We start from the raw sequence: 12,842 nt of genomic DNA, 5'->3' as shown, positions 1-12,842 counted from the left end.
AAGTACTAGCATAGCATGCACACTTGTCACCTTCATGCATATGTAGGAGGAATAGATCACATCAATATTATCATAGCAATAGTTAACTTCGCAATCTACAAGAGATCATGATCATAGCATAAACCAAGTACTAACACGGTGCACACACTGTCACCTTTGCACACGTGCAGGAGGAATAAAACTATTTTAATAACACATCACTAGAGTAGCACATAGATAAATTGTGATACAAACACATTGCAATCATAAAGAGATATAAATAAGCACCTCACTATGCCGTTCAACAGTGAATAAGTATTCTGTGAAATATGGCCTAAGAGACCCACACGGTGCACACACTGTCACCTTTACACACGTGGGACAAGGAGTCTCCGGAGATCACATAAGTAAAACTCACTTGACTAGCATAATGACATCTAGATTACAAGCATCATCATATGAATCTCAATCATGTAAGGCAGCTCATGAGATTATTGTATTGAAGCACATAGGAGAGAGATGAACCACATAGCTACCGGTACAGCCCCGAGCCTCGATGGAGAACTACTCCCTCCTCATGGGAGCGAGCAGCGGTGATGAAGATGGCGGTGGAGATGGCAGCGGTGTCGATGGAGAAGCCTTCCGGGGGCACTTCCCCGCTCCGGCAGGGTGCCGGAACGAGACTCCTGTCCCCCGGATCTCGGCTTCGCGATGGCGGCGGCTCCGGAAGGTTTCGTGGTTTTCGTCGAACGCCCCGAGGTTTTTAGGTCGGGGGCTTTATATAGGCGGAGAGGCGGCGCGAGGAGGGCTTACGGGGGCCCACACCCTAGGGGCGCGCCCCCCTTGGCCGCGCCGGGGTGTGGTGTGGTGGCCCCGCCCCCTTCTCCGGCGGTTCTCGTGTGTTCTGGATGCTTCCGGGTAAAATAGGAACCCGGGCGTTGATTTCGTCCGATTCCGAGAATATTTCGTTACTAGGATTTACGAAACCAAAAACAGCAGAAAACAGGAACCGGCACTTCGGCATCTTGTTAATAGGTTAGTTCCAGAAAATGCACGAATATGACATAAAGTGTGCATATAACATGTAGATAACATCAATAATGTGGCATGGAACACAAGAAATTATCGATACGTTGGAGACGTATCAACGATTCGTCGAGCTCGGACGATTCCAACCTCGAAGAGCTGCTCTAGGACGACGAGATGGAGGCCACCATGCTCCTCCTCTCCGTCAAGGAGCTCGAGGACCGCGCGAAGCTGCTGAATCGGAGGCGCGGGTCCGTGTTTGGCCGGAACCACATCCAGCGGAATCGCCTCCTCGGCCACGAGCAGCTCATGGAGGACTACTTCGCTGAGGTACCTACCTATCCTCCCCATCTATTCCGTAGGAGGTATCGCATGCGGCGTAGCTTGTTCGTCTGAATCGTCAAGGCTTGCGAAGCAAATTCGAATTACTTCAAGCAACGTAGGAATGCCGCCGTGGTGATGGGTTTCAGCGCGTTCCAAAAAATCGATGCTGCCATGAGGGTAATTGTGTATGGCATCCCTGCGGATTACACCGACGAGTATTTTCGAATTGGCGAAGATACTACATCGGAGTCGGTGCGCAGGTTTGCTCGCATGATTATCAAGTTGTTTGGGCCAACCTATCTCCAAGCTCCCAATGAGGATGACACCAAACGATTGATGGAGATAAATGAGAAAAGAGGTTGGCTGGGCATGCTTGGTAGTCTTGATTGTATGCATTGGACATGTAAGAATTGTCCCAAGGCATGGCATGGACAGTACTGTGGTAAGAGCAAAAATGCAACCATTGTACTTGAGGCCGTTGCATCACAAGATTTGTGGATTTGGCATTGCTTTTTTGTTTGTCGGGGACACTCAATGACATCAACGTGCTGCAAAGATCCCCTTTGTTTGCCAAATTGGCAAATGGGGAAGCACCCACTTGCAACTACAAGGTCATGAACAATGAGTACACAATGGGATACTACCTAGCCGATGGCATCTATCCGGATTGGGCAACTTTTGTTAAGTCTGTGAAGGATCCCCAAGATAGAATAGAAGCTGAATTTGCCAAAGCTCAAGAAGCAGCTCGCAAGGACATTGAGAGAGCTTTTGGTGTTTTGCAAGCAAGGTTTTCCATTGTTCGTGGCCCAGCCAGATTTTGGGACAAGAAAACCCTTGTCAACATCATGACATGTTGTGTGATTCTTCACAACATGATCATCGAGGATGAAAGAGAGTTGAGCTTGCCCTGCTTCTATGACAATGTTGGCACCCGAGTGGAACCCCAACGCAATCCGGATCGCATTGAAGCTTTCGGCAGATTGAGAATGCCAGTACCCATGTCCAGCTCGTCTATGATCTGAAGATGCACCACTGGCAGCGACATGGCCTTCGCCTGTGATCCTACCATTTCATTCATTTGTTTTTCACATGTATCATTGTTGACATATTTGTTCATTTGTCCAATTTTCCGAGAGTTGTTGTAATTTGGTTGAGATAATTTTCACTTGTTCAATTTTCCCAAAACTGTTGTAATAATTTAGTTCAGACTATTGTTTATGTGTTGTAATAATTTGGATGATTATTTGATTAATTATGATCGATTGTTCTATCTGTTGCATATGAATTATATGAAAAATCATGCCTTTACGGGTTCGGAAAATGGCTGGCGCAGAACAGAGTCCGGCGCAGAACAGAGTCCGTAATGATCGTTACGGGCTCTGTTCTGCGCCAACCATTTTCCGAACCGTAAACACGAGTTCGGTGCACTGAACTCAGGATTTTCGGTTCGCGATTTTACGGGCTCTGCTAGAGATGCTGTTAGTGTTCTTCCATCCCCATACCTATTGGAAAGGAAAATACGAGAGAAGTAAACAAGGCACTCGTGGTGAATGGTGATCTCTAGAATTATGGTCGCAAAAATATGATTTGATCTCAAAACCCTAAAACATAAGCCTAAGCCTCCTAAACCAAGATCTCATAGAAGAACTAGTTGGAGGATCTCAAAGATTTGCTCGTTTCTTTATATTTTATTTTGTAATCGCTCGAGGCTTTTGTTACCTTAAAAAAAATACAACATTATTTCATGAAAAAAAGCTAGTTTGACAACTTCAAATATTTGCTTCGTTTCTTTTAGACTCTACTTCGTAATCAGTAGAGGCAGCTTATATATTTCATTATCTCTACCATGTACTATCCGCAACTATAAATATATAGTGGTATCGATCGCTAAAGAAAAAAAGCATCCATCTAACAATAAAATATGTGAAACCAGCTCAAATCAAATCGAACTACCAGAATGCACAAATACACAACGCTGAGTTCGCCCAATAACAAGTTAACACAACACAGGATAAATTATTCTCAAAAATGAGATTAATCGTTTGCAGAATACATCTCCGTACACACTACACATAACGAGGGCAAGGTGATCATCAGATTCAGGAAACAGCTGGCATAAAAGTTCACATTATAGCAGAACAGTTATCGTTTTGTGTACATTCAACCACCCATACAGCATTCATCCGTGACTAACAGTGTGATAACAGCACAAAGATTGAGTTTCAAAGACATGTCAAAATTCGACATCACTTTAACATGCCTATATATTACAGTCATTTCTCCAGCCGCCTGCTGCTTCGGCCAGCCCAATGGAAGCATTCATGACTGCAATGCAGTGAAGAAAATAGCATTTGTTAGTGTCATGCACCATTTCTGAACATAGAAGTCAAAATGCATCTATGCTAACCATAGGAAAAATATTGAACTACTAAAACCCTCAAAAAGTAAGCACCAGAGACAAGGTGACAAAATGAGAAGTGACCCGAAAAAATTTGCTTGACTTAAAATGCCAATCAGGAGAGTAAAAGATAGAAACCTTGCTGGCTATGTTGCTGGAGAGCCAGTCCAGCCCTTCATACAGACCCTCCCCACTTGTAGCACAAGCACTCTGAATATACCTGTAACAGAATATAAAGTAGGACCACGCTTATCGGCAATTCTTCTCCAGCAAGCAAAAGATCAACAAGGTATAAAATCAGCAAAGGGCTAAATACCAGTGTCGCTGACGCAGAGAGTGGAGACCAAGTTTATCTGTTATTTCAGCAGCATTCATGGCATTGGGAAGGTCTTGCTTGTTAGCAAAAACAAGCAATACAGCATTGCGCAGCTCATCCTAGTAAGAGTTAAAAAACAATTACTATGGGAATTAAAATCATGGAGATAAATCTCAAAAGAATGATTTATACCATCATAAAGTGCGAAAATGTGGTCATAAGTTATTATTGGTGCAAAGCCAAGTTCGAAAAATCGCTGTATGTAAAGCATAGATGTTTGGAACATTATACTATATCTGCAAGATGTACCATGCTGTAAATTTTCGCGAATTACTGAAGGTAATGTTGAAAAATTCTATATACATGAATTCCTGAAGGTTGGTGCGTGTGTGTGTGTGTACAGAAGATAAGACAATCCAACATTACAACAGGTATATGCACTTGCCTCATTCAGCATTCTGTGGAGCTCATCTCTCGCCTCAGCAATACGATCTCTGTCGTTGCTGTCAACAACAAAGATAAGGCCCTGAGTGTTCTGGAAGTAGTGCCTCCACAAAGGCCTTATCTGTTTTGAAAATGGCAGACATAAATGGTCAGCTTAACTTCACATAAAATAGGGTCATCATCTTAAGACTTGACAAGGAAACGCTTTAGTAACTGTAATCAGGTGATTATCATTTCACTTATGTGAGCGCAAACAAGGAAACAACAACTAAATAGGAAGACGGTGTTTTTAAGGACCTATAAGTGATCCAAGAAGAACAAAAAAAAGTAAAACCCTCACCTTGTCCTGGCCCCCGACATCCCAAACGGTGAAGCTGATGTTCTTGTACTCAACAGTCTCCACGTTGAACCCTGTGTTGTGCACACAAATTTTCAAAATGCTGCCATCAGCAATGTAATCCTCCTACTTGTGATTCCCAAGAAAAATGGAAACAAGATAGGCAAGCAACCACAACATTAATCTATATTGCCCTACATGTGTTGACAAACGGAAGATAAATTGCATGAAGCCATGAACAATTAAACATCATTGAATTTGCAGGTATATTCCGCTAGTAACAAGAAGTAGCATCTTGAAATAGACAGTTTGACCAGACCGTTGCCCTGGAGCCATACTGCAATAGAAGACCCTGACTAGATCGCTGCCAATTGTTTGTTTGCCTCTTAAGTGTGAATTGCTCCGTTTTTCTACTAGTACTAATTATTATGGTCAAAAGTCAAAAGCATGCATGTTTGCTCCACATGGAATCTAGGACAAACTTATATTAGTGACTTGAACCGTTGAACATACCAAAACATCTACAAATCAAAAGAGACTAGCTCAAAATTCTTTGACTGCAAGTCTACATATAACGAGGAAAACGTATGTGGGGGAGAATTACAGAGAAACAAAGCTAATACAGCAGTGAGACAACATGATTCAATTGGCACAAGTACATAAACCAACTGGTACCAGCACAAAAATCAACGTACTGGGTCAGACATAAGTGAGATAACGTATGTGTATGCCCTGGAGCCATACTGCAATAGAAGACCCTGACTGGGCCTCTGCCAATTGTTCGCCTCTTAGGTGCGAACTGCTACTTTTCTCTACTTATTACTTATTATTATGGTCAAAAGTCGAAAGTATGCATGTTTGCTCCACATGGAATCTAGGCCAAAGGTATAGTTGATTGCGAGTCTCAAACATACAAGGAGGACAACGTATGTAGCCGAGAATCAGAGGCAAACAAAGCTAACACAACAGCGAGACGGCGTGATTCAGTTAGCACAGGTACAGAATCCATGGTTGCAAGCAAGTAAACCACTTGGTACCAGCACAAAAATCTAACGCGCTAGGTCAGACAGAAGCGAAATAAAGCATATGTACGCTCATAACCCCACTTTTACTTCATCTGACGCTACTGGTATTGGAGGAAATCTAATCGAGCCAACCGTTCTTGCACCACCGCATGTACGATCTGGGCGCGTGAGCGCGGCCGAAAGGAACTGAAGCAGAAGGGAGCGGGGTGGTGAGTAGGAGCAGTACCGATGGTGGGGATGGTGGTGACGATCTCGCCGAGCTTGAGCTTGTAGAGGATGGTGGTCTTGCCGGCGGCGTCGAGGCCGACCATGAGGATCCGCATCTCCTTCTTGGCGAACAGCGCCCCGAAGAGCGACGAGAAGGAGAGCCCCATCGACGATCTACCTCCTCCGCTGCTCCTCTCTCCGCTCGGATGGAATCGCCCGAAGCAAGAAGCGAGGGGAAGATGCAGGCAGCCAAGGTGTGGTTGGTTGGCTTTGGAGAGAAGAAGGGTCAAGAGAGAGCGTGCGTGCTTCCTACGCGAGGACAGCGACGGGATTCGTTTTGGCTGCGCGTGGGCCCCGCGTGTCAGCGAGATGCGAGCGGGGATTCGGCGATTTACACAAAAATAACCCAAAAATAACCCAAAAGTGGAAGAAAAGCACAGACTGACCCTCCGGCGAAACTATTTCACCAATCTAACCCTTTTGTGTGGCGCCCCTCCCACGGGCGCCACACATGCCCATGTGGCTCCCTCCCCGCCGGCACCACACACCCAGCCCGACGTGGCGCCCTCGCCGCCGAGCCGGCGCGCCCATCCGACGTGGCGCATGTGTGGCGCCCTCCCATCGGCGGCACACATGCACTTGGAATCCCCCAAAACATACCGTGAGACAAATCCTCCGGGACTTAGCCGTTTTGCGAGGCTCGATGTGTGGCGCCGATGCCACGGCGCCACACTCGCCCTATGTGGCGTCGATGTCACCGGCGCCACACATAGAGGCTCGCGAAAACGGCTAAGGACTTATCGTCCGGAGCCCCCGGATGTTTTCGACCCAATAGTTCATATAAGTTGGCATGTGTGGCGCCGATGCCACGGCGCCACACTAGCACTTGTGGCGCCAGTGGGAAGGGCGCCACACATGGACTTGTGTTGAAAACATGAAAAATCCTACCAAACTCCAACAGCTTACGAGTACAACATTGGACACAACAAGTAGCAATTTCATGACATACACATATAACACTTCATAGGTCACATTGTAGCACGTAGATTCAAACAACAAGTAGCATTACGGCACCATGGTTCGAAATGACATAGGGTTCACAAATCGATACTTATGAATATAGAGTTCACAACAACACGTAGCACATCCTAGTAGCGTCCTCGACGTGCCGTCCTCGTGGGCTGCTTCCGGACGGCCATCATCTTCGTCCGCCGCCTTGGCCGTTGTTGCCGCCGCTCCTCGCCGCCGCTGCTCCTCCTCCTCCTGCTCCTCCTCCTCCTCCTCCTCCTCCTCCTCCTCCTCCTCGTCTGAAGAGAACGGCTCGTCGTTCCTCATCCTCGACATAGTTGATCTCCGCGGCGGCCCGTCATCCTCCTCAGTGACAACCTTCTTTCCTCGGTTGACATAATCTTCCGGAGTGTACCGGTTTGGAGCCTTGCCCCTTGGCTTCAACCGGTAAGCCGACCGTGGGGCTTGCTTGGAGGTATGCTTTCGAAGTATGCCTTGACTCAGAATTAGGTCGTCCTCAGGAGGAATCTTCACAAACATGAACACATGAGATTACAAAAGTTGAAATTAGTAAGAACATGTTTCACAAAGAACAAAATAGTCCATACCCGCGGTTCTTCGAAGAGGAGGATGTAGGGATTTCGCCTTCGCGGCAACCTAGCAAGTTCGCTAACCGCCGCATCTTTCGTGCGATGTTCTCGCGTCATGGAACTCATGGTTACAAAGCCACCGTAACATAATAGTGTACATTCAAAGTTGGTGATCATACCTTAATGAAATTCCGCAACGGTCCGACAGGCTTTTCATCTCTCCCGCTCTGCTCCCACATAACCTCGCACTCCTCGACTGTTTTTTGGATCTCCTCCCGCTGTGACAAACATAGCATACACAATTTAAGCGAGCACATGGCAATCTAGATGATGTACTAGTTAGTGAGAGAATCCATTACCACGAAGTTCAGCTCTGAAGCAATAGAAGTCGATCTCCCTCTCGCGAGCAAAAGTGTCGTGCCGGCTTTGCCCAACCTCATCGAACTCGGATGGGGTCGTCCAAGATCTCCTCACGATACGCGCGCTTCACTAACTCGATACGCGTGTTCCGATGGAACCACTCGAGGTAGTTGTTGAAAGCGGTGAAGTCGTGAGGCACAATCCGCTCAGTGGTCGCATTCCGTGCCGCTTCCAAGCAAGGTGTTGGAACGCCGCGATGTGGCCGCTATGATGGACTCGGCCAATTTGTGATCTTCCTCTCGCCGCTGCCTATCAAGCCCGCAAGAATCAACAAGTTAGTTTGTACCTCTTCTATCAAGAATCTTCCATCGCATGATTCCAGAAGTTTACCTATGAAGTGCCTTGTCCGTGTCTTGCCACATTGGTGGGCACTCCGATACAGCCTCAAACTCGTCTCATCACTCTTTGCGGCTGGTGGTGTTCAACAAGCCACATGCATATGAGTGGGCAGCGCATACGCCGTAACCGCGCCTCCTCCGTGCACTTGTGGTTCGAGTCAGCCATCCCCGCGCCAATATGGTAGTAGCTACCATATGGCTCCCATTCCACCTGCAGACATACAATTATTTAGAACATGCCAAGTAGAATCAATCAAAACTAGGATTGCAACTCCGCAGTGATCGGTTACCCGCTCGCCGGTAAGAGTGTCCAACTCCGCAATGATACCGCCCGTACATGACCATTGGATCGCTCGTCATCTCCGAGACATTGTCCCAAAGGTATGCCCAAGTGGGCTCCCGATCAGGAAAGTGAGGGTGATGAGGCCATGGCGTCTCGTTGAGTACCCTGGGACGCCCAACTGATAGGCGGTCCCAGCTCCATACGGAAAGTAGGAGCATGCATCCACCAATACCGCCGCTCCTGGGCCCCGCTCCCGAGCCCCGCGACAAGCTTCGTCCAACCGCGTACATAAGATATTTGGTTACTACTTTGTCTAGCGCACTACTATAGGAAAATAGTACATAGAACAAATCATCACCCGCCGGTAGAGGTAGGCAAGTGCCGCCGTTCCCCAACTCCACCGGTCGCCCAACACCGTAAGCGCCTTCAGCCAACACCAATGGGCCAGCTTACCCCCACCGTCGTGAAAGAGAGTCCTCGAAATCATGTACCATAAGTACACGCGGGCGTACGTCCTCCGAGTGTCCTCGTCGGCCTCTATCGGGCATTCTCCAAAGTTAGTCCCGATCCATTCGAAAGACGCGCCGGCGGGAACTCTCTTCTTTGGTTCTCGTTGGCAGCGGAGGAGCCCCGCCAATAAGCCCCTCCATCCGCCGGCGCCACCCATCGAAGCCGTGTTCATACACAGGTGGCTCGCCCCGAATAGGTAGTGCAAGGATCATGGAAACATCCCGGAGAGTAGGGGCCATCTCGCCGGCCCTCAAGTGGAAGGTGTGAGTCTCCGGCCTCCACCGGTCGACAAGGGCGGTGAGTGCCGAGGGGTTCATGTGTGGCCCCCACGGCTTACAAGGGATATGAACGGCATAAGACCGGTAGGCCGGATGAACTCCGTGTACCTCTCGTCATAAGGTATATCCGCTGTGCCATGGTAACGAATCTTCAAAGGGTGAAGATCCGTTCCCCTCTCCGTCATATGAACAGCCCGGTGCATCCTGTCGTACTCTTCATCCGTAAGCCACACCATCCTACATGTTTACACAACCATATTATGAGTCATTCCACTAACAAAAATGAGCAACACATACATGAGACATACCATTCCTAGGCACATAATAGACATATGTAAGACAATAGAATAGGCATTTGCTAAGCTCCAATTTTGCCTTTCACCACATACATACATATGTAAGACAATATATCTAACTTTTGAATCACCCATACATACACACATTTGAGTGCAACAAGTTTGAATAGGCATTTGCTAGGCATATGTAACAAATTTGAATGCATTTGCTAGGCAAATATTAGACATTTCAACACATACATACATAGGATTTCAACACATACATGTAAAATTTCATATCTAGGGCTCCAACAAATCTTTGGTTCAAACACATATACTACAATGTAGATTCCACCAACATTGATTTCCATATCAATGGTTGATACGTCCAATTTGCATCACTATTTTATATCATAATTTGTTGTTATTCATTGATATATTTCATATTGGGACACAATACTTATGTTATTTCATCTATTTTGCATGTTTCATGATTATTTGGAGATCGAGCACCGGAGCCAGGATTCTGCTGGAAAAAGCACCGTCAGGATGCAATATTTCGGAAGATCAACTGTGGAAGAAAGTTTTACCAAAAATCCTACCATTTCATATCTAGGGTTCCAAATAAATCTATGGTTCAGATTCAAATCCACTCTTCATATCCAAATCTTTGCCAGGTTCAGAGCCAAATGCACTAACAACATATCAATGGTTCATATCTAACCACCAACATGAATTTCCATTTCTAGGGTTCATACCCAAATCTACCAAATCCACCAACAATAGTGACTAATCAGAGGGGAATTCATGGGGAATACCTTGAGGAATGGAGAGGGAAGGACTTGGCTTATAGATCTGACGAATCCTTGGTCGATCAGGTTTCTAGAGAAGACAAGAAACAGAGAGAAGAACTGGCTGGTCGGGTCGGCGGCGCGGGCGCCACACTTTGCGGATGTGTGGCGCCCGTGCATCGGCGCCACACATGCTAGTGTGGCGCCGTGGCATCGGGCGCGACACACGAGCTCGCAAAACGGCCAAGTCCCCAGGAATTGTCTCGCGTATGTTTTGGGGATTACAAGTGTGAAGGTGTGGAGGCCAGCAGAGGGCTATGCCACACATGCTGCCGCGTCGGATGGGCGCACCAGCTCAGCGGCGAGGCCGCCGGCCGGCTGGGCCGTGGGCGCCGGGCAGGAGGGGAGCCACATGGTGATGTGTGTGGCGCCCGGTGGAGGGGCGCCACACAAAAAGGGGTTGATTGGTGAAATAGTTTCTGCCGAGGGTCATTCTCGTGCTTTCTTTTCACTTTGGGTTATTTTTGTGTAAATCTACTTAGAACTCAACGGGTGAGCTTCTGTGTTGAGCTGATATTTTTGCCGGGCCGGCCCTAGAGCATCCTTAGGAGAGTCTCCGGAAGCCCCCATGGCGCTTTTTCCGCATGGACGAAAATTCGCGTCTTCGGACCTTGCTTAAGATTTTCATTCGAATTTGGGCCATCCATCCGTGGGGGAGCTCAGGGTCGTCCGCTGCCGGGGAAGCGCTGCGGGGAGTCCGGGACGAAGCTAGAGCGCGGGAACACCGAGGAAACTTCTGCCGCGGGCCCGGTGGCGCCCGACTTGTGGCGAAGTAGAGTCACAGAGTCGCCGTCCACGCTCGCGGCGTCTCGCTGCCGCGGCTCGTAGCCGCCTCGCCGTGGTCGGCCTTGCACGGACGTGTAGCTTCCACGCGGTGAGCTAATGTCGCGCCTTGGCTTCTACGCGCGTCGCCTGTGGCCCCATCACGCCGGGCCACCGTGTCCGGCCGCGTTCACTGCGTCGGGGCGCTCCCCTGCTCCACGCCACCTCTCTTACCCAATCTCACTCTCGAGCGAGAGCTGCGAACAATGGCGAGCGACGGTGTGGCGAACAGCCGCTTCGGCGCGCCACTCTCTCCACCGAAATGGCAGGACGGCTCCTCGCACGGCGGCTGGTGATACGTCTCCGCATTTATCAAACACTTTCTTTATGTTCCATGCTTGCAATATTGATGTTATCTACATGTTTTATGCACACTTTATGTCATATTCGTGCATTTTCCGGAACTAACCTATTAACAAGATGCCGAAGTGCGCGTCCCTGTTTCGGCTTCGTTGTTTGGTTTCGGTAAATCCTAGTAACAAAATATTCTCGAATCGGACGAAATCAACGCCCAAGTTCCTATTTTCACCTACATCGCACACCTTTAGCGACCGGAGGCACCGTCCCCAGCACCATAGGCCTGGGCGCGGCCCGTAGCTCCGCCGCGCCATATGGTGTGGTCGCCTCCTTCGACCCTCTCGCGCCGCCGCTTCGCTATTTAAAGCCCACGGATGCGAAGACACCGATACGATTGGCGAAAACCACGTAAACCTTCTGCAGCCGCCTATCGCGACGCCCGGAATCCGCGGGGCCAGTCGAGCCCTGCTGTCGCGCCGCGCGGAGAGCGGGGAAGGTGCCCGGGTTAAGGCTCCTCCATCGACACCGGCTGCCATCTCCCACCGCTACATCTTCATCACTGGCTCTTGCTCCATGATGATGAGGCAGTATGTGTCTCCATCGAGGATCTTGTCAATTTGCTGAGTAGCTATGTGGTTCATCTCTCTCCTCATGTACTTCAATCACAATGATCTCATAGGGATGCTGCTTTACATGCTTGAGGATTCATATGAGTTTGTATCACAATTTATCTATGTGCTACTCTAGCAAAGTTATTAAAGTAGTTCTATTCATCCCACCTTGCATGTGTAAAGGTGATGGGTGTGCACCGTGTTAGTACTTAGTTTATGCTATGATCATGATCTCTTGTAGATTGCGGTTAACTATTGCTAAGGATAATATTGATGTGATCTATTCTCTCCTACATATGCATGAAGGTGGCAAGGCATGCTATGTTAGTACTTGGTTTAGTGCATTGATCTATCTTACACTACAAGGTTACTTTAAACATGAGCATTATTGTGGAGCTTGTTAACTCCGGCATTGAGGGTTCGTGTAATCCTACGCAATGTGTTCATCATCCAACAAAAGTGTAGAGTATGCATTTATCTATTCTTGCTATGTGATCAGTGAT

At 48.0% G+C, this 12,842-nt stretch overlaps 1 protein-coding gene across 1 annotated transcript; it reads right to left on the bottom strand.

Annotated features, from left to right (window-relative positions):
- Nucleotides 1–3,427: 3,427 nt before the first annotated feature.
- Nucleotides 3,428–6,242, bottom strand: LOC124652458 (ADP-ribosylation factor 1-like; the record flags this gene model as incomplete). Its single annotated transcript, XM_047191473.1, is given in 6 exon segments — nucleotides 3,428–3,654; nucleotides 3,866–3,947; nucleotides 4,044–4,162; nucleotides 4,489–4,608; nucleotides 4,828–4,898; nucleotides 6,076–6,242. Coding segments are annotated over 6 exon segments (546 nt in total). The 3' UTR covers nucleotides 3,428–3,648.
- Nucleotides 6,243–12,842: the final 6,600 nt, after the last annotated feature.

Source organism: Lolium rigidum, chromosome 5, assembly GCF_022539505.1.
Source record: "Lolium rigidum isolate FL_2022 chromosome 5, APGP_CSIRO_Lrig_0.1, whole genome shotgun sequence".
In the NCBI taxonomy this organism is placed as follows: Eukaryota; Viridiplantae; Streptophyta; class Magnoliopsida; order Poales; family Poaceae; genus Lolium; species Lolium rigidum.
The sequence above is the reverse complement of the archived record's forward strand: the minus strand, read 5'-3'. Positions and strand labels throughout refer to the sequence as shown.